Source organism: Triturus cristatus, chromosome 1_1 (assembly GCF_964204655.1).
Source record: "Triturus cristatus chromosome 1_1, aTriCri1.1, whole genome shotgun sequence".
Classification (NCBI taxonomy): domain Eukaryota; kingdom Metazoa; phylum Chordata; class Amphibia; order Caudata; family Salamandridae; genus Triturus; species Triturus cristatus.
Genome location: NC_140579.1, coordinates 1,038,137,214 through 1,038,159,780, shown reverse-complemented (window position 1 = coordinate 1,038,159,780; position 22,567 = coordinate 1,038,137,214). Strand labels below are relative to the sequence as shown.

The following is a 22,567-nucleotide window of genomic DNA, read 5'->3' as shown; positions in this document are numbered from 1 at the left end:
TAACATACATTTTGGTAAATTTCTATGCCATTCTCGCTAAAAACATGAATTATGTGTTCAACACTTTTGGGACAAGTCAGGCAAGCCTTACTCTCATTGAGATGTTAGTCCTCAACATCCCCAAGAAAAATGTAAACAATGGTCACAAAATTCTTCAGAGATTAGCAAACTACATGTATTACTGGCAGTAAAAGACATTTGTTTATGGACATATTTTAGGGTTTTCTATTTTGAAGGGTCAAGATGGAAAAATTCCCCATCACAGTTCAAGGACAATGGGGCTGAACATATCATACAAGCTCATACAAGAATGTGCTACTCAATTATGCAGAATTTACAGTATCTGGGATTAGACCTGTTGTACGTGCTCAGGCCTCAGACAGCAATAGCGATATTGCATAGAACATATTATCAACACATATGAAATGTGGCCATACAAGTGGTCCATCTGTACTGATATCTATTCCAATAGTTGCGTTGACAGGTGTACTGTAGATTACCGGAGACTTCACATATTCAGAGGATGAAGTAGTGCACAGCCCACTTCCTGATAGCACATTATTGGACATCACATTTAGCACATACCTAGGCATTTCCACTGACTGGATTGCTCTGGTGTTTCTGCATGTGTAGTCAGACAGAGGGGTGTTTCTTCATCAGCTTGAAGCACCTGACATAATGGATAGTGGTGGCACAAAACAATGCAGCATGGGACAAAGGATGTCAAACTTGGGTTTCTTCTTTGTTACCAAACATACACCATGAATTCCAAGACAATCAGCGCCCATGTCACTACTGAAAGAAGGATCACAGAGATGCACAACAATGAAGATATCTCTACCACCCCTACCACACTATCAGTTTTCACCCCCTTAGATAATCTTATCTTGCCCATAACCCATTTGACACACCTGTCTCTGCCCAAAAGGTTCCCAATCTCTTCTCCCTTACACCGCAAGCTAGAAACCATGTCCTTCTAAACCTCCCCCCATCTACTCACTCAGAAGAGCACCATTCTAACCACACCTCCCAGACCACTCCCCCTCCCAGGCCTCTGTCACAAACCACAGCAACCTACTCCTATGCCTTGATGTAATTTAGCTTGACGAAATCTCACAAGACCTACACCAACTCAAGTCTGACATACGAAACCAAATAAATATCTTGTCCAAGATGAGATACACCAGATGCCCCAAAAGGTCTTCAGGAAATAATAGACTCAGCCCACCACCACCCACCAAACACTACCCACGACTACCAATCTCGCTACCCCATCTCATGAAATAGCGATCTATACCGTACCCCAACGCCCCCCCACGAGGCCCATCAGACTAAAGGACCTACTATTTGAAAGTGACATTCACTTCTTTCTACACACATATAATCAGGCACAACATGACAATACAGGCAATCTAGCTCATATAGAAACAATCACCTCAAACCCAATCAGAACCTAGGCAGAACGTTAGAGATGTAAATAAGGCCAACCTTATGCTAGTCCCCATTGCATAGACATCCCAAGCTGACACCAAACCTCACCTGAAATGCATGCTTTTCAATTGCAGATCAGCTATGAAACATGTGGCAGATATTGCCAAACTCATCTTGCTCATGAGCTAGACCTATTACTCCGGAAACATGGCTAAATGACTCCTCTACTCCAATCCTTGACCTTCTAGTCCCACCTAGCTATGACATTAAAAGATCAGACCGACAAGTCATACTGGGCGGAGGCACTGCCTGCATATACAGCAGTAACCTCATGGTGAATACCTATGCCTAAACTTTACAGGCAATAGCAGACCTCTCTGCAAACTGCACCTGATATACCACCCTCCAGGTGACAACCTATCATTCATTGAACAAATTATGGAAACCATCACTACCAAAGTAGAACATCACTGCGCTCAGATCTTCCTCAGTGATTTCAACCTACACTGGAATGACCTGAATGCCCCATCAGTTAACAGCCTTAAAACCTTCCAAGCAAACCTCAGCCAAATCTGCGACAGACGTACTCACAGCCTGAGTGCAACCTTGGAGCTAGTCATTCCTAGTGCAAACTCCATTCACCTTGAATCCATCGTCCCATGCAACTGGACCGACATCAACATCAATGAGGACACATGAACCTCAACTTAAAAAACCCAAACACTGGAAAAGGAACACTAGGGACAAACACCTCAATGATCTGACATCTCTCAGCAATACCATCTTGCCTCCTTCGGTAGTCATGTCTGATCTCTATAACTTGACAAACTACTACAACAACTCCATGATGACCATACTTGACACTATTGCGCCCCTACAACTAAAATAACTCTCCACTAAAGCCTTTAAACCATGGTACAATGAGAACCCTATCAAAGAAAGATGCAATCTGAGACTAGCAGAATGGGTGTGGAGATTCTCACCGTTCCCTAGAACACCTTAAGCACCTGAGATCACTGAGGAGCACATGCATCAGAAACTAAAAGCAAATTTCTTTAGAACTCAACTAGGCATGGCCAGAAATCACCCAAAATACAGTTTGAAATTGTCAAACAACAATCCAGTCAAAAAACTAACCCCCTCACAATTGATTCTAATCAGGAGCCAAACTGCAATGGATTTGCCTCCTTCTTCCTTGATAAGACAACAAAGATTGAAAATGATCTCCAGATAGCGATTGAGCTCCGCCCACCTCTGATCTCTCAGTTCACTTACTTCACAGATCTCACCCTTAAAAACAATATGTTGTGGAACACATTCAAACCCGTTGACGAAAAGGCCATTCTTAATTTTTCAACAATACTAAAACCTTCAAACCACTTCTGCGACCCACTACCATTTAACCTCTTCAAGGAGATTAAAATGTCTTTACTTCCACTCTGGACCAAGATAGTGAATGCTTCATTACTTCAAGGGGTTATACCAGACTGCCTAAAAGCAGGAGAAGTAACCCCCATTCTAAAAAAAAAAATCTCAGCAGATCATTCGAATCCAAATAACTTCCGACCAATCTCCACCATTCCTTCTCTGGCATCTATACCCAACTATGCAATCACATAAACCAGCTTCCATCATGGTCACTGCACGGAAACAGTTCAAACACATATAGTTGACGACATACTTAAAATGCTGGATCAGAAGGACTTTTGCCTCCTTATCCTTCTGAAACTCTCCTCAGCCTTCGATACAGCCAAACATGACAGCTTACTTGAGCTACTGGAATGCAGAATGAGGTTATCAGGGGTCGTTCTAAACTGGTTTGCCTCGTTTCTTCACAACAAAATCAGAGATACAAGATTAGCCAAACCCTTTCCAATACCACTCCGGTCACTTTAGGAGTCCCGCAGCGGTCCACCCTATCGCCTACTCTCTTCAACCTCTTCATGGAGCCTCTAACCAAATTCTGAAATCCTCCAATGTCAAATACCACATGTATGCAGATGACACCCCACTGTACCTAATAATCTCCTCACCCTGAAGATATCGTCTACTCAACACAATCCTACAAAAACACAAGACTGGCTGACCAGGAACCACCTCAAAATCAACTCACTCAAAACAGAATTCCTCTTAATAGTCCCACCAAAAGGATCCTTCAACATCAAAGTTTAGATGAAACATCTAGCAGCCTCCAATTGTCTTCCACAAGTTATAGATTTCACTAGATCACTGGGAATAACACTCAACAAAAATCTCAACATGCAAGAACACATCAGCACATCCACCAAAGGAGCCAACCTTCAAACCAACATACTAAGAAAAATAAAACCCTTCCTCCCCTTCAATGACCTTAACACAGCTGTATAAGCACTAATAATCTCCAGGTCAGAATATGGAAGTGCTACCTTATGTGGTCTGCCTAAATCCAAGCTGGCTCCACTGAAGGCTTGCCTTCATTCTGCTGCAAGACTCATCACTGGATCCAAGAGAAACAATCACATTAGTCCTGAACTGAAGACACTAAACTGGCTGCTTTATCAGGCAAGGATACACACGAAAATGACTTGCTTGACACATAAAGCACTACACTTCAACACACTGAAGTACTTAGCTGACAAACTGGAACTGTCTGGCAGCTGCAGATCCTCTGGGAGTGCTACCACCATATTGTTAAAACTACAGAAATTTTGGATAAAGAAAACCTACAACCAAGCCTTCTCTACAATGTGCCCTGGAATTTGCAACTCCCTTTTCCTTGAAATCAGACTGAAACTGTCAATCACCTCATTCAAAATAGAAGTCAAACTGTTTTACACTAGAACTCTCTGACTCAGCATATGGAAATTAACTGACACAATGTCTCAACCCAGGCTCTCACTCGCCATCAGGGTGTTTAACTCACTGACCTCCTCCCAATTTGCAATGGGCATTGACAGCATTTGTGTTGCTTGGTTGTCATATTTTCTTCTTGCCTAATCAATTGTAAAGCACTCGGATACCCTACTAGGGTCAAGTCTGCGCTATATAAAACTACTACTTTTGGTCCTTAATTTTGATTTTAGCAGTTGGAACTTCTACTGGGTTGTACTTTGGAGATACCTGGCCCATTTTTCTTCCTTCATGTCAAGGGGGAGATTTTGTGCCTTCCACATCACTTCAGTATTAAACTTGATCTCCAGACAAGAGATACAAGATTATTGAGGACAATTTTTACTCATAGTTTTTATCTCCTGAGACTCTCTTAGGGAGACATTTGATCATTTTCATGTACTGTTCTATGCAGGGTGGCACAACACTTATTAGGAGGAGACATCCTTTCCGCAGGCAATTAACAAGGGAACTCAAAAGGCCTTCTTAATGTCCACTCCTTGACAGATTGTGACACAAAGGACTCCTTAGGTTTGGTAAAACTATGAAACCTTTCCATGACCTAGCACTGAAATTACAACAATTGTGTCTTGGACCTCTGTGCTAATGCAGACCTTGGTCTGACAGTTTACAGAAATCCCAGTATTCCCTTCAAGTGTTTGGCATTTGGGATCTAGTGAAATTAGGAGTATTATTGTATTCTCTTACATTGCATTTTGCCTTTCGCCCTGCACAGTTTAGTCTAGCTTGAACTAAATAGGTAGCTTGATTAGTTGCCTTACTTGATGTTGGTGGTAGTTACTAAAAGAACAATTGATGGACGGAAGGCTGGACAATGTCAAACCTTCACCCCCAGTACAGAGATCTCAGCCTAAATCCATCATTTCTTTTGCTCAGCATGCCATTCCAGTTTAGACCAAGCCATGTGCAAATCAAACTTGACCCTGCTCCTCATGGGAACAGTCCATCCGGAATTGCCAGGTCAGATCTTATATGGACAGGAAACAAGCATCCTGGGACCTGTTTCGGGGTATCACCCATCATCAGCCAGGCTAGCGTGACTCCAGTGGCATGCCATTATCTTTTTGTGATGGTAGTTGCTAGGAATTGTGTCATCAGCAGGCGGTTTCTTCAACGGAGTTGTAAATATAGCTTGCTTCCAGAAGCTATGTACAGATATGGACCGATTTATATTATTACCCATATAGGAATGATGAAAAAAACAACCAGATGAATGCCTCAATCAGGACAGTGGCCAATAGTTGACCCATATATAGAAGACTGAGTAGATGAGACCATGAATTGTAATAACTGAGCAAAAGTCTTGAGAGGCAAGTGTGGCAGATTTGCAATTGGAACACTGAGAAAATTCATCTACGGCTTTCTCTTGTAGGATTCTGTGCTTCTGACATGATATGAAATGACATAAAGTAATGTCTTAACCTTAGCATTCTATTTTTCAAAGCATTATTTTTCATTTTTTCTTGTGCATATATAGAGAATTATTGTATCAAGGAGCTAAGGGTGTATACTAAAAAAGACAGATGTAGCAATCAATGCAATGTTGTCTAGTGAATCTGAAATCCATAAGGATTTAAAGAGCATCAGCAGCATTTTCTTTGTAGCACTGAAAAAGAAGAATTTGTTATAGTTGATAACATTTTGTTGATGTTAACCATAATGGCACAGCAATTTGACCAAAGAATAGGAAGGAGTGATATTTACAAAATACAATTGGAGAGAGTAAATAGCAGACCAATAGTGTGATCCTCAGGATTAATTGAGGCTGACCCAATCTGGCGCCGGAACCAAAAAACTACTGGTTGCTAAAGAATCTGAACAAAGCGCCAATCTCAGTTAACGCTCTGGCTCCTCATGTTCTATAGTCAAGGTCTTCTCAGGCTTTCTCCTGTATTGCTTGTACAGTCATGTATCTTCTCTCAAACTAACAACGGTTGTAAATACCTACAAGTAATGTCTTGTTAGCAGAAAATGGAAATCAGTATTTCTGCAGCATGATGAAATACAGGCCTAGTCGGAACAAATTAAACTGTAACTCAGTGGTGCACATTTAGACACGATGAATATAAGTCTGGTTTAGACAAGATGGCGTCTGTGTAAGGTCACTATCTACCTCTACCCCCTTGCACCCTGTCCTCCGGATGTTTGAACTATAATATGCGGTGTGAAGACTGCCCTGGCACTAGGACCCTGGTTTCTGAACACTGGGGTCAGATTCGTGAGTGGAAGCCCAGAATTGGCTGCGAGCGGTGAAAAGTGCTCAGCTGGCTTGTTATCGGCGGCGGCAATGGCAGCAGCATTTGTGTTTCCTAGTTGCAGTTAAGTCTGGGCAGGAGACCCAGAGCTGCTCTACAGCCAAAGGTATGACCACGTGAGGTGGTAAAGGGGGTAGGCAGCGCCTGGTGCCTTTGGCAGCACCTACCCCAATGGTCTCCCAAGCGCGGACCCAGAGGGAAAAAAGGAGAACTCCTACCAGGTAAGGCTAAAGTAGAGCAGGCTAAGAGAACCTCTCAATGCCCAGGAGCCGGGGGGTCACAACCTCTAATTGATAATTTATTTTCAACCTCTGGGGTCATGGGGCCACAAATGGAAACCGATAAAGAGCTCACAGGAATCCCGGGTGCCCTCGACGGTGGTTATAATGAACATGTCTCAAATAACTCACCCTTCATATGTGAAATCAGAGAGTCAGGTAATGCCTGTGACATTGATGCAGGTCCCTGGTTACTGCAAAATAAGGTAACTGTTCTGGAAGCACCTCCGATAGTGGCTACTTCAGGTAATGTTATAGAGATGGCATCCGGAGTAGTCCCCCTATCTGAGGTTAACGAGATGGCCAATGTGATCAATGGAAGAGAGTTAATGTCTGATGGTCCTTGTGTTGTGTGAGAGATAAAAACCTTGAGGAAAAAGGCGCTGCTAGAATGTGCTTGACCCCGCACACAATCGAGAAGTTTTTTTCCCTTCCAGATGAGTCCGATATTTCAGACGCAAGCATCTTGGTGACAAGTTGGGAAGCCGGCCTCACAGCTAAGCAGCAGTAGTATGCATGAAGATGTGATGGGTCTCACCCAACAGAGAAGATCTTATACTAAAAGGGGGAAAAAGAAGAATATGGGGGATGGAAACCTCTTTAGAGGCTTTTGAGAAAGAAACCTCAGGGGAAATAAGACTACTCCGCCATACAGTTATTGCCTTCTGAGCGAAAAATAGGAGAAAAAGATACATCCGACTACTGCCGAAAGAGTGAGCAGGGCGAGCAGTGTGCACAAGGTGAATAAACTTGGAAACCCTCAGTGGCATTGATTTTGCAATCATTAAGGCACTGTCAGAAGGTAGTGAAGAGTGATAATCGACACGCAAAGCTTGGCGCCAAAAAACTTCAAAGTACCATGAGGAAAATAGGTAAAAATTCCTCTGACATTGCAGAGAGAATCTGTATGGTTAAAACAGGACAGAAGCTCTGGAAAATGAGGTTGCTACTCTGAAGACCCAGTGCTCTTCACAGGAGGTGGTCTTGACCGATGTTATGTGGAAGCTGGAAGACCTTGAAAATAGATAACAGTGTAATAATGTAAGATTGCTGGGGATACCCAACAGATTTGAGGGCAGTGAAATTAGAAAGTATGTTGTAACATTGGTGAAAGACACCCTCCTTGAACTGTCTTCCTGTGACTGGGATAAGGAAGTTCAGCATGCTCATAGATTACCAATGATGTTGTCCAAAAAATCCACCAGTGATTTGACTCGACCGCATGCAGTGTTGGTGTACTTTGGGAACTTTCTATTACGACAAGCTGTGTATGACTTGGCATGTCCTAATGTTAAAATAGACTTTGATGGAATATCTTTTTTTTAAACCAGATTTTGCTCATGCTACAGTGGAAAGAAATTTCTGCTGGGGAGTCCGGCACTAAATGAGGGAGAGGCCGGTACAGTTTAGTTAGTATTATGGTCAATGGTGGACTATTTCTGGTGATAGATGGGGTAGGGGGGAAGAGTGGAGATGGGATGGCATCAGAATTCCTCATTCAGGCTCAGGCCAGGGCCTGATTGCTGTGGTTTTGGTGGTGGGTGGAGGGTTCAGTGGGGGAGCCAGATGGGGAAACCCACACGCTGGTGGGGTGGGATATTGGCTAAAGTATGCTGTTTGTAGGTCTTATATGATGGGTTTGTGCCAATATATGTTGGTGTACTGTAGTATTTATGTAAGTGTGTGGGTAAAGGTACAGATTTGGTATGGGTAAATTATGTGTGGCAACTATCAACATTTGCAGGCTTAATGATGTTAAAAAAAGACAGAGAGTAGCACTTGAGTTACAACTGGTTGCAGCAGATATTGTTTGCGTGCAAGAAACTCATATCAGAGGGTTACAACAGCATTTATTGAAATGTCTGGGTTATAAATGGATTAGTGGGACAACACAAAGGGGGATATTCTCAAGAACATGTGATAACCATCGCAAAAGTAACTTACCGCAACCCACAACATCGCAGTCCATTGCAGGAAACTTACGCCGTGTTAACCAAGTATTCAGAACACGGCGGTACCATGCGATAGTCACCAGACAACATGTCAAATGGCCACAATAAAATCAACACCATGCCGCAAAAATGCGAAACGCGAACGCAATAAATCCTGCGATGAGGCCAATTGCATTACAAAAAGCACCGAAAACAAGCGACCGGCCTAAAAATCCCACGCGTCTGGCGGGAAAATGCAACATAAAATCAGAGTAAATAAACAGTGAGATGACAACCTGCGAGCACAACCCCACAGCTGTGATGCAGAACAAATGACCATTGTCCAAATCAGATAGGCATTTCCCCACAAACAGACACAATGCACATAGACATGCAGCCAGTACGTAACCTGCGCCAATGCGGAAACAAACATGGTACACACTGTGAAACCGTATCTCCCCCTCACATTGCAGAGGGACAAATAACACACCCTGCACACCGACGTGCCATGTCCATGACCAAACAAGAATGAAAGCACAGACTAATGTAGGGGCAGTGACTCCCACTTCTGCACATGTTGCCCAAATCGTGGGACTTGAGTCACAGGGTGCATCCGTGCATAATGGAGTGCAAAAGAATCCCTGTTGTCACCTGTAGGCCACAAATGCCAGCCAAAATGGAATGATTTGGGACACATGTGAAACGTCGACGAGTCGGATAACGTAACAACTGTGACACACAGAACTGGCAGTTAGAATACGTGACACCATAAACAGCCTCACTGCGCAGAGGTGACACACCCACCATCCATCAACAAATCCCTCAATTGACAGCACAACATGTCGCACCCACACTTGTCTGAGTGAAGTTCCTGTACAGATGAGTGACATGCACGCAGGGAATGTGTATCGGAATGCTTTTATTAGCACATGCAGTGTCTGTGGCAGTCAACGTACTGTGCCATCACTGCAAAGGACCCACACAATGTGACGTCAACCAGAGAAGAAATTGCCAATGATGTAGTCCCTACGGGCTATTCCTGCTGCGGCTGCAGTGGGTGTAGTCCAACTGCCTCATCTTCATCATCATCGTCCGGTGTATCTGGCACTCGAATCCATGGGGCTTTGCTGCGTACACATATGTTGTGCAACACACAACATGCAATGATCATCTTGCACACAAGGTCTGGGCTGTACAGGAGCTTACCACCTTTGATGTCCAGTCTCCTGAAACGTGACTTCAACACGCCAAATATGAGTTCCACAATGCCGCTGGTGTATTTGTGGGCCAAATTGTACTGACAATGGGGCTGTGTATTTGGGGCTCGGAGGGGTGTCATCATCCAAGCGCAGAGTGCATATTCTTGGTCACCTGTGACAGTGCAGAGAGACATGAGTCACAACTACATACTGCATGATGTGTTGGCTGGCTCACTGGTTCATTGGTGTGTGATATGTGTGACTTAGTGATTCCTGTATGACATGTACTGCATGTTGCAAATGAGCTGCATCACTGGGTACTACGTAGCCTCACTGCTGCACCTCCCCCCGAGCACATTCACTAGTGTTTGCAGCGCGATTACATCACATGCACCCCTACGGCACACCATTGACATGCCTGTCTGCACATGTCTACAAGCCAGAGTACGACACAGTGATGATGCTGCGCAGAATTTGGCCAACCGCGTGTGTGTAGGCCCATTGCAAGGACAGTGCTGACACAGATGTAGAGCACCTGCCTGGCTGAACTCGACATGCCTTTGAGGGTAGATCTTTGGCTCATGCTGCACTAATAGCGACACACACAACAGTTGGTATGTGTGATCCCTGACCCCGAGTGGGCATGCCCTCCCCCATGTACCCCTTCAGCTGACCACGCACACCGGGGACATGCCACATAGCAACATTGTCGATTGCGGGACGGGTTGCGCAGACACTGTGACAGAGACACACGCATCAGCCACATCCTTGGCAAGGCCCACACTAAACCACACCCAGATCCACGTGTGGAAGAGCGACGCCACTACGCAGTACTGACGCACGCCTGTCCACCCCGCTTACGCTCACATGAAGATACGACACGGTTACATGTCCCAGGTCTACACCACTGCCTGCAGTGACATGGTTGTGCACGCTGTACACAGCACAATGTACTGTGGAATGGCCCCGTTCCCACATGCGTAAATATTGACCACACAGACACACTGAGTGAGTTTCTGGGCCTGGCTATAGGTACGTGCGCCCGGCCCTTTTTATTGCCAGGGTCACATCTCCAGTGACGCCTGTGCTAGATGGATGTTGGGTAGTGTAAGCCACCACTCAGGGGTTGGTTGGTACTGTCAAAAACCACAACAGTGAGCAGACAATCAGCAGTACAAGGTACGGACATCATGGGTCCCTGACTTGAGCAGCACGGAGTTTGTGGCCCCGGATGCACAGCAGCCGGCACAGGCACACCGCCACGGGACGGTGACTTGCGGTGCACTGAGGTGGGGCCATGCAAGCTGAGCGTGTACTTGTCGATGTCCAAGGGGAATGTCGCGGAGGGTTGCGGGGGACAGTGGAAGGTGTCGCTCCAGGGCATGATGCAGAGGGCAGAATCAAACAGGAACAGGCAAATTGCGGAGTTGAATGCTACAGACTCCACTTTTCCACCTTGTCAGTATCAGCTACATGTAGGGGAGGACAACCTCCAGCCCATGGGCCCAGACGCCACAGACGTACAGACAGATTTCAACCATGAAATTCAGGGCACACACTCAGGGGCAACAGAGCTGGAAGGGGATGTAGTATGCGATTAGGCCTGTACAATGACATGTAGAGGGCATGAGACAGATCCAAATGTGTGCCCTACTAGTCCGCTGTGTATGCCGGTGGAGTACGTCAGCGAGAAAGGAGTACTGCGGGCCTGTGTCGAGGAGGTTGTGATGGTCTGAGGAGGCTGCCAAGGTCGCAGGCCTCAGGCTTAGAGCTTGCACCGGCAAGTAGTGGGCCCTCTTCGACACACGCCGGTGGGGAAGCAGCTGCCTGGGGTGCATCAGGCCCACAGGATCGCAAGCAGCACCGCTCACGGCGACGGTGTCAGCCTTGTGGCGGGGCGAGCGGCGCTGCCCTGGCAGAGACATTGGGCATTCCGGAAGACGACCATGCCCAGAGCTATGTGCTTTTTATTCACACCCCTACGCTGGCCTGGTGTACTCCGGGCCAGCCCACTCTGCTGAAGCTTACAGGGAAGACGTAACAAGCTACATTTCCGCGATCTTCCCCACTGTTTGGGGAGACATGGTTGCATCCACTGTCCACTCCACTCCACTTTGAAACCGGTCCTAGGATACTTGTTTCCAGTCCAGGGAGGACCTGGCTTGGCAGTTCAGGCTGGACTGTTCCCATGAGGCACAGGGTCAAGACTGATTTGCATATGGCTGGGTTCAAGCTGGAATGGCATGGTGAGCAAAACAAACGATGGATTTAGGCCCAGATCACTGTACTGGGGTGAATGTATGACATTGTTCTGCATTCTGTCCATCAACTGTTGTTTTTGCACTACACTCCATACACCAGCGGTGTGTGTAGACATAGATATGTGTGTTGTCTGCATACTGCAGTCTGGCCAGCACATCCACACCACACTTGGCATTGTGTCCATGCTTATTAATGGGTCACTTGCCTCCTTCGCACATGCCTGGTTCCCACCCTTCCCCACAATCTTCTATTGTGTGGCTGAGGTGCCCTGACCTTCTGTTTTTTGCCCTGAGGTGCCATGCCGTTGATTGTTTGTGTACATGGCTTACCACAGTAAGTTGTGCTGTCGTGTCTGGTAGGTGGACATGTTGTTTGATATGTTGTATGTGAGTTTGTAACGTGTGTATTCCCAGAGTTGTGAGTTGAATGATTGTGGATTTGAGGTGTGTAGTGTGTTCATTTGGTACTTACCAACGAGCAGTGCATTTTCGTAGGTGCCATCCTGGGAGCGCCAGTTGATGATGGACTGTCGTAAGATGAAGGAATCATGCACACTGCCTGGGTAGTTCGCGACGACATTGGTGAAGAGTCCCCGGTGGTCCACTATTGCCTGCACATTGATGGAATGTGTGTGCTTTCTGTTGCGGTAGTTGTGTGCAGTGTCGGCAGGGAGCACAAGTAGGACATGTGTGCAGTCAATTGCTCCCAACACGTGTTGGAATGCAGCTATGGCGTAGAAGCCTTGCTTGGTCTCCAGCTGTTCCTACGCAGTGTGGGGGAAGTATAGGTACTGGGGTACCAAGCTGATGATGGCATCCAGGAGAGGTTTGAGGAACTTTGATAGGGCTGGCTGTGAGACCCCTCCGACTGGCAGTTGTTGGTTGGAAGGTACCAGAGGCCAACAGGTGCAGCACAGCCAGCACCTTTGTTTGAGGTGGGATGTTGGTTATCCGCTGTGCTGGAACCGTCAGCCTGTGGGCAATGATGTTGAGGATGCGGAGGATGGTTGTCCTTTTGAACCTGTAGTGGGCAATGACATACTCTTCTGCCTCTGTGGTGGTCCGGGAGGCATCCGGGGTGTGGTGGCGGGACTGGGGGTGGTGGCAGTGGGTGTTGTGGGCCTGTTGGGGCTCTGAGATGCATGATGAGTAGCTCCATGGCATCTGTTGTTCTTCAGGTGTGGCTGCCGTCCGACTTTACATCAGGTCAGAGCAGGTGTTAATTTCCTGCTGCTAATGCGCCTTATCGCGTGTTTTGTGGTCATATCACCGATGTGGCTGGTCGTTGAGAATGTTGCGAAGTGGTGTTGTCGCGGCTTTTTGCTCGGGAACGACTACTCTGCATCTCATTAGCGATAGTTGCCGGGGTAATCTGTGGCGATGTTTTTGCAGCTGCTATCGCAGGCAAACTGGTGCTATGGGCTGTTAGCACCAACTTGTAAATGGGGTGATAGAGTTATTGCGACTTTGGCTGCGATAAAGTGCCATTAACTCGGCGATAGCTCCTTGAGAATATGGCCCAAAGTGTACGGATGCAGGGTGTGGCTTTCTTGGCTTTCGGGGGTGGGCTCCAGTTTCCTCGGATGCGGGCTGATAAGTTCGGCCGCTTGGTTATTACTGAATGTCAATCAAGCTCCGGGGGAAAATTGCGATATGCACAATGTATGGGAGCAATGTGGATGACCCAGGAGTAATTGAAGTTGTTACTAAGGAATTAGTATTATGGCCTCTTCCTATAATCTTATGTGGAGATTGGATTATCAACCTGCCGAGTGATTGGTCGGTGAAAGAGGGTTGGCGGTATCCAGGAAGGAAACAAATGGTTTTCTAGGCATTGAGGGGCCTGTGTCAAGATCATGGATTGGTTGACATTTTGAATTTTTTAAAGCCCTTAGACTCTGGGTTTGCTTTTTTCTCCACCCCTTACTTATTGCATGCCAGTTTAGATTATGTGTTTGAGTCCAACTCGCTAATTCATGAATGCAGTATAGAAAAAGCACCATGCAGTGGCAGCTGGTGATATTTCAAAGTGGTAGGGCGTAAAAGTTGGAGATGAGTGTTATATCGTGAAGCGAGCGAGTCAGAGCAATATAGAGGGGGTTCTCTCCACCCTCAGAGAAAATTTTGAAAAAAGCATGTGGCAAATTGTCTTATTACAACTTCTTTCTATAGCTTACACCTGACAAAAGCTGAATGAATAAGTCAAGGATGGGGAGGAGTGGTTCATTGCACATCAAAAAGTGTTGTTTTCATTTCACAGTACCTCTTTTTACAATGTATGTGGTAATGTGTACGTGCAATCCTAACTGTAAGCATAGCTGAGAAACCACGGCGTTGTGCAAAGAGATTTATCAGGAAGTAGCAGTCTGAAGGTAGTTTAAAAACATATTGGCCTTATTTTAGGAGCAGGTGAGATCCGCCCTCTGCTTAGAAGAATAATGCTCCCTGAAGCACCCCACTTTGCAGTTCCCTTTCGTTGTTCATTGACAGGCAGGGCTTTTTTTGCAGGCCTGAAGTGAGCCATCTGGCTTTGGAAACTTGCTCGCTAGATTGCTGTCTAGTCATCTGTTTGTGTGTGAGAGAAAAGTGCTGCACATTATTTGTGTGTTCACTGTTCCGGATCTAAAATAAGGGACGCACAGCGCAACTTGAGAGAGATAAGAGAAAAGGGTGCACAACAGAGATAGAGTGAACAAAAAAGAGAAGAGAAAGAGAGTTTGTGTTAAGGTGAGAGAATAAGGACACAAGAGTGAGAAGTATAGAAAGGGGCAAGGGTTCTGTCCCTAAGAGTATTCAAAGCCTCTACTGTTTCTCTGCTGCAGATGTCACCGAGATTGCATGAGATGTCCCTGAAACAGAAAACAGAAAACTAGACAAATGCAAATGCCCTCCTTCTCCTCCCGGGAGGCCATGTGTGTCAGGTTACAACGCGAAGCAGTGCTTTAAATGGGCCGGTACTCACCGGTACTGAGTGCCGGCACTTCCAAATTTTCTTCCTGTCAGTACCGGCACTTCTCTTTAGCCAGAAAGAGTACCGGTACCCTAATCAGCGGCAGGGAGGCGCAGGTTAGGCATCTCCTCCAGCTCAGGGCTGTCGCTGCTGCAGATTCCAGCAGCGCCCACTTGAATGTTTGAAGACTGCCGGGTGTTGAGAGGGCTTACATCACGCTGTGATTAACAGGACAGGGTCTAGACAGACCCTGCACTGTTGATCAGATGCGCAAAGACAATTAGTCTGAAAGTGATTTCGCCGCCCCTCCCCCCCAACTCTCCATTAGGTGAGTGAAATGGGCTGGGACTGCCAGACAGTCATCCAGTCCCATTTAGTGTATTGCACTGGCCCTACTAAAGCATGTGGCAGCGCAATACAATCCTCGACCTTCATCAAAGACGTTTTTCTTTTCATCTTTATGTTTAGCACAGGAGCTGCTTCCCTTTGTGTGCCCCGCAAACACTAATTGCTGCATTTTCAAAATAACAGGGACTGACCAGGGTACTGGGACAATGGGTGTGAATTGAGCCCTGCCCATAGGGCAATGCACAGCAGGGAATGTTGGAACACTCCAGGAATTAGTTCCCTTGACAACTGTTGATGCATTTGGTTGGGGGAAAGACGAGACGAACATAGCAGGACGAGGGAAGGAGGAATGTAAAGTGAGTTGACAGGTGAAGTTAGGATTTGCCGTTTTTTCAGATAAAAATGCCAGATATTTTTTGGGGAGAGTTTTATATAGCGCAAACGTATTTGCTGAGTTCTGAAATCATTAATGGACTTAAGTGTGAGTGTTTGCTTATGTCTGTGTGCTTGCCTGCTTGTGTGTGCCTGTTTTTGAGTAAGAAAGAGGGAGAGTATCAGGACACTCTCAGGAGATATATTAAAGGGAATGTGTGGAATGCTTTTGTGTACATGTCTGCTTTCTGTGTGTGCGAGCTTGAGAATAAACAGTATTATGCCAAACAACAATAAATAACAGTAGGGCATTAAGAAAAAGCAAATATTACAAAACGAGGAAATGTTAAGATCTCCAGTTTGGCTTTCATTTTGTGTAATGAGTTACCCGGTTTCGTTTAGATAAACGCATTTCATGTGTTTTGATATGTGCTGCAACTGGTACAGAAGCCATTTTGTATCATCATATCTTGCCATTAGCCCCGCCCCTAGCTCCGCCCACTTGACACACTTCGAGCTTATTTTAATGAGTACCTACACTTATTTATTCCCATTTAAAGCACTGACGCGAAGTGTATACTGACATGCAGAATGAGTATTTGAACAGCACTTACGATCTTGATGACTTACTTTCCTCTTCTTGTGTTTGCTCCTACTATAGAGCATAGGCATTTTACCAAACTACAACGTAAGACGGACTGCATACGTCACACACAGAGCAGCACCTGAGCTTTCTGTCGCTCCCAGAACCTCTCAAAATAAGTCACATGCAGTCCTAGAGTCCTCTTAAAATAAGACACGAGCAGTCCTAAGAATCGTAAGAGGAGGAGTGGGTGAAAGCGTGAAGTAGGATGTGGCGCTTGACTTCGGAACTGGGGAACTGATTCAAGTCTCGGCATCGGCTCAACATCCTGTGATCCTGGTCAAATCACTTAAACTTCCCGTGTCTTCAAATTGAATGTGAAATTCTTTAATGTAATTGGTGGTCATGGACAGCGATTAAATAACTTTAGGTCGGGCCGTTTTTGCACTATAAAAAAATAGCAAAAAGAAGAAATATCACCTCAGTCATGGCGCGAGCAGCGGGTGGACACTAATTAACGTAAATTAAGCTGTACTTGCTCCATGCGCCACAAGAAGTGACACTGACTTAGTTATTTCACTTAATCTACTCGCTGATGGTAGTTTAGGTCAGCAAGTCCACCCAAGGCAACTGGGGGTGGGGGCAGGGGGAGTTTTAAATTAAAATAAAAACTTACCTGACCGGCCTCTGCTCCTGGGCTGGGGTCCAGCGTTGGCGCTCTTCAGTTTGTGAACAGGAACAGCCGCGTCACTGGCAACCCCTCTCAGCCAGTTTGTTGTTTTAAAGCAGCGAATCCTGTCAAACGTAGACACCAACGGGCAGTTGAGGGCAGTCAGGCGGGGAGGACTGGTGATTAGGCCCAGAATCACAGGATGTCATTCGCGGACTGCATTACGGGCGGGTGGGGGGGGAGGATTTGAAATTGGGTCGTCGCGCCGTGGGGTGGGGGGTGGATGGTAGGTGGGAGTGGAAAAATATATACCAAATAAAAATTACTGTTCTTCAATTCCGGCCGGCCGGCCGGCTGCAGCTCTCCTTGCGTCATCGGGACACGCAGCCTCCCTCCCTCCCCTCCACCAATCAGAACTCTCGAGGCGAATCTGAGCGCGCCCCACCTGGGCCATTTTCTCTATGTAGGCTGCTGCATGCAGCAGCCTAAATATAGAAAAGGGAGAGTGTGCGGTCCTGCTCAAGGGCAGGGGGGGAGTGGCTTGCCCACTGTTGTGCATACGGACTGTTTGATCGGCCCCAGGGCCGACCAAACAGTCCCTATGCACAACAGTGGGCAAGCCACTCCCCCCTGCCCTCAAGCAGGGCCACCCACCCCCAACCAGGCACTTCTGCTTTCTCGCAGTGCGAGAAGGCAGAAACATAAATTATTACCATTTATGTTTCTGCCTTCTCGCACTGCGAGAAAGCAGGGGGGCGGTGCCCAAACGCCCCTATGTAGTAGCCGCCACTGGCACCATGTATTCTTTCAGACCATAATTCGTTAGTTCTAGAACTAGAGGGCGCTGACCTTAATCCAAAGGCGAGGTCTTGGTCTTTGGAACAAATTCTTCAGTTAAATGAAGATTAATGTAATCATATAAGGCAGTGGATTCCTGTGTTTATGGGGGATAATTTGGGGAGTAGATTTGCACAGATGGTTTGGGATGCCATGAAGACGGGAATTCAAGGGGAAACACTAAGGATCTCCTTGACTTATATTAAGCAAAGCAGAAAAATTCTACAGGATCTTTAGGTGGTTTTAGCCTCTGCAGGAGAGGCTGGTCACTGTCACTCAATTGGGTGGTGATCAAGGTGAGGGTCAATTGAGGGTGGCTGTTGCCAAATCAGCTATTACAGAAATGCTAGTGAAAAAAGCTGCAGATAAACTGGTGGTTCAGAAGGAGTCAGTGTATGAATTTAGTGAGCAGATAAGCCATTATCTCGCTATCCGAACTAGACAGCAGGCTATGCTAAATACAGTCCGGGAGATGAATGACCCAGAATAGGGTCGAGTAATTGACCCAGTTATGATCAGGGAAGCATTTAAGCAATATTACCAAACATTGTATTTAGAAAACATGATCAAATTTATTCAGGGAATATTTAGATTTAGTTCTGTTTTTGAAATTCTCTAGTGAGGATCAGGAACAGCTAGATGGTCCCCCGCAGTGGGTTGAGATTTTGCTTACTGGCCTTGCGGGGTGTAAAGCTACGGATACTGATTGTATCCAGACGCAATTTTATTGTATATTTACTCCCCATCTCAAGGATTGTATGAGCAAGCTATTTGAGCATATTTTTAAGGAAGGTAGGCCTCCAAACTCTTTTCTCTCGGCTAAAATTATTGTTTTTTCTAAAAAAAATAAAAAATCACAGCTTGAACTGAGTTCTTATAATCCAAAAACCTTAATTAATTGTGATTTCAACATTTATTAGAAAGGTTTGGCTTCTCGGCTAGCACCAATTATCCATAAAATTATTTTGGTACAGCAACATGGGTTTATCCCCGGAAGAGCCGCAACCGACCATATCCGAAAAGTTATTTCACTGTTTGATGCTACCAGTGGGACAGGGAACCCTATGGCCTTAATTCTGCTTGACACAGTGAAAGCCTTTGATAGGGTCTCCTGGCAGTTTCTCTGGTTAGCGTTGGTAAGAGTCGGGGTCGTCCAGGGTTTTATTCAAGCGGTCAAAATGTTATCTGTTGACAAAATGGACAGTTAGCTGTAAATGGGGTCTTATCTGAGCCATTCGTGATTTCACGGGGAACTAGGCAAGGCTGCCCATGCTCCTCGATATTTGCTATTTATAGTTACGCCTCTATTCGCAGATTGGAGAGCAATGCTGCAATTCTATTGATTCAGACTTGAGGCTGGAAGACAAAAACCCATGCCTATAAAGATGTCATTGCACTCGTGATCGCTGACCCGATAACTGCTCTTATGGCCGTGGAAGAGGAGGCTGGACAATTTGGGAGATTCGCTGGTTGTGCCCTGAATAAAAATAAGACCCAGATAGTTATTAATGAAGCAATTAAGATGGCTGACAGTCGGGTTGTGGAGAAAGCAATTTACCTGGGTGTCAGTATGACTGCTAAAATGGATAATATCATTAGAGATAATATGGAAGCTCTTTTGAGTAAAATTAAGCAAGATTTTGGCAGACTAAGTAATCTGCATTTATCCTCAGGGGGCAGATGTAATGTGATCAAGGTGCTTTTTCTCCCAAAATCATATACTTTTCCTGGGCTATTCGTTTAGAATTTTCATCCCAGTGGTTTAAGACAATGGAAAATATATTTTCCCGGTTTATCTGGGCTTACTCCAGACCCAAACAGGCATTAAATTGTTTTTACATTACCTACAGAGAGAGGAGGGTGGGCACTCCCCAATCTGAAATTGTATTATTGGGGCCACTACACTGATACACAGTCGAGTGCTGCTACAAGAAAATCTTGATGAAATTAAATGAAGAATTTATATAGCGCTACAAGTGCCCGGAGGTGTCTAGGTGCTTGAAAGGGCATGCAAGCAGAGGTAGAACTGTGGAGGTGCGCTAGTAGAGCCAGGTTTTTATGTGCATCCTGAATTTAAGCAAGTTGGATTCTTTTTATAGCGAAATAGGCAGGGAGTTCCTAAGTTTGGCGGTGATGTAAGCAAAGCTTTTTCCTCCCCATTTTACTTTGTGTACTTTGGGGATGATCAGATTGCCCCTGTCTGCTGATCTGAGTGATCTAGCTGGGATGTAGGGTTTGAAAAATTGCGACAGTTGCCAAGGACTGAGGCCGTGTCTAGCCTTAAACACAATACATAACGCTTTGAAATGAATACGTTTGCTGATGGGCAACCAGTGTAGCTCTGCGAGAGCCTTGGAGGCCGAGTCATAGTGAGTGAGCCCAAGCAGGACTCGCACTAGTGAGAAGGGCATTGCAATAGTCCAGCCTGGAGGCAATTAACGCTGTGACTATTTTTTTTCTTAGCTCAAATGGAATAAACAGACGTACTTTCTTGAACATTTTGAGAATGAAAAAGCAAGCCACTGTGGTGTGATTGATCTGGGATTCAAAGGACAGCTTGGTGTCGAAGAGAACTCCAAGATTTTTTACTTTATTAGTGGGTGTCGGGGGAGGACCCATATGATTCAGCCACTAGCTGTCTGACCAGATTACAGACATGTTGCCAAAGAGCATGACTTCCGTTTTTGATGTGTTGAGCTTTAAACAGTTATCCTGCATCCACTTTTCTGTGTGGCCCCTGCAGTCTTTAAATCGAGATGCAGTATCGGCGGACGAGCTGTTAGTGGAAACTATTATCTGCGTGTCACCCTCGTAGGACACCAGTGTAAAGCCAAAGCTTTTTATTATCTTGGCCAGGGGAGTGGCATACAAGTTAAAAAGGGTAGGGCTCAACTATGAGCCCTGTGGGACTCCACAAGGGAGTGATAAAGCCGGGGAAACAAATGCATCATGTGCCACCGATTGTGATCTATTAGACAGAGAGTAACTAAGTAGGAGCAATGCTTTATCCCTGATTCCCAGCGAGGCGAGGCGCTCAACCAACACATTGTGGTTGACCGTGTCAAATGCTTCTAAGAGATCTAACAGGATAAGGGCAGAGCTACCCCCTCTGTCAAGAGTTTGCATAAGCTCTTTCATGACAGTAATTAGCTGTGATGGGCCCGGAAACCATATTGAGAGTGGTCCAGAATGTCACCCTCCACAAGAAAAGCGGACAATTATTCATTAGAAATCTTTCTATGATCTTAGCTGGAAACAGCAGCCTGGATATGGGTCTATAGCTAGAGGGGTCCTCAGGATCCAGATTGGGTTTCTTCAAAAGTGGCAGAATGGAGGCTTTTTTCATTGCGCCAGGAAATGCCCTGAGGAGATCATGAGATTGAAAATAGGCCAAAGTGCAGACTCAATAGTCTTGTGGACCAAGTGAAGAATTTTCGGTGGGCATGGGTCGAGAGGAGATCCAGATTTAACTAAAGAAATTAGTTTGGTAGTCTGGTCTAGCGTGATTAGCGGAAGGCTGAGAGTGTAGGGGAGGAGGAGCTATCCACTTTGGAGTGAGAAACAGGACTATCACTCGGGTTCTTGTGGGGCAATGCAGATTGGTTCAATTGGGCAAATAGAGCAAGTACTCTCCCCATATGAACTTGTAATGGGAAAAGACGCATGGGGTGTCTATGGCGGCAATTAAACAACAATTATTATTAAAAAAAGTCTGTTATAATGCCCTCCATGGTGTATATAAGGTATGGAGTGCCGCGCGTAGAATATTAGGAATTGGCAGATTAAGTATTTATATGCAAATAAAATCAATTAATTGTACCTCGGCACTCCCAATACAGTATTTATTTTCAATACATCATTCCTTTAAACAGAGGAGGTACCTCTAGTCACAGGAAAAACTGTTTTAATACTTAAGTAAACTTGTATTTAATAGTTCACATACTTTGGCATATAAAAAAAGTGCATGTTATAAATGAATATACATTGGTCATATAACATTTGAACATGCAGTCTTTTGGCTGGGCAGAAAGAGCCAACTGTCGACACGTGTTTTGTTACTGCCGTAACTTTTTCAAGGCTTAAATAAAGTATATAAGTAGGTTCTTCCCAAATTCGCAACTAGTGGGGGAAGCTCCAAGATATGTAAATACTCTCCGCTGAATTCGATGGTGGAAGAAGAGGAAGTCGAAGAAAATGCCCATGTCAAGGCTTCCTGTCTGGTGATGTTATTCTATTTCCAGAAAGTTGGCTGTTACATAGATAAGTGTTGTTCTGTTTATCGATCAGCAATGGGAAAGAAAGAGAACCCAAGTGAAGGGTGTTGTCCTATTAAAATATAGATGTCTGTCCTGATAGTATTATATCGCTTGTCACACGTGGTATCATGTTATGGCTATATTATTTGGCCAGCTAGTACAAGGCTGTGATACGCCCTTCTTACATATTCTGTTGATGTGTGGGTCCTGTATTTTTAGAGATCAACTTATGAATAATTGGCTACAAGTAGGGTTGTGTTAGTTGGGGTGTGTGTCTCCTCTTTGGGGATAAGTTGTTTTTGTTTGA

At 45.4% G+C, this 22,567-nt stretch overlaps 1 protein-coding gene across 1 annotated transcript in view; it reads right to left on the bottom strand.

Moving 5' to 3' along the window:
- The window catches only part of LOC146871493 (galactosylgalactosylxylosylprotein 3-beta-glucuronosyltransferase 1-like), a gene marked incomplete at its 5' end in the record, with an annotated part of 689,458 nt that extends 672,104 nt beyond the window's left edge, over nucleotides 1-17,354 (bottom strand). Inside the window, one exon of the mRNA XM_085647092.1 lies at nucleotides 17,174-17,354. Within this exon, the coding sequence (XP_085503218.1) occupies nucleotides 17,174-17,354 (181 nt within the window). The remainder of the gene's footprint in view (nucleotides 1-17,173) is intronic.
- Between the last annotated feature and the right edge of the window lie 5,213 nt (nucleotides 17,355-22,567).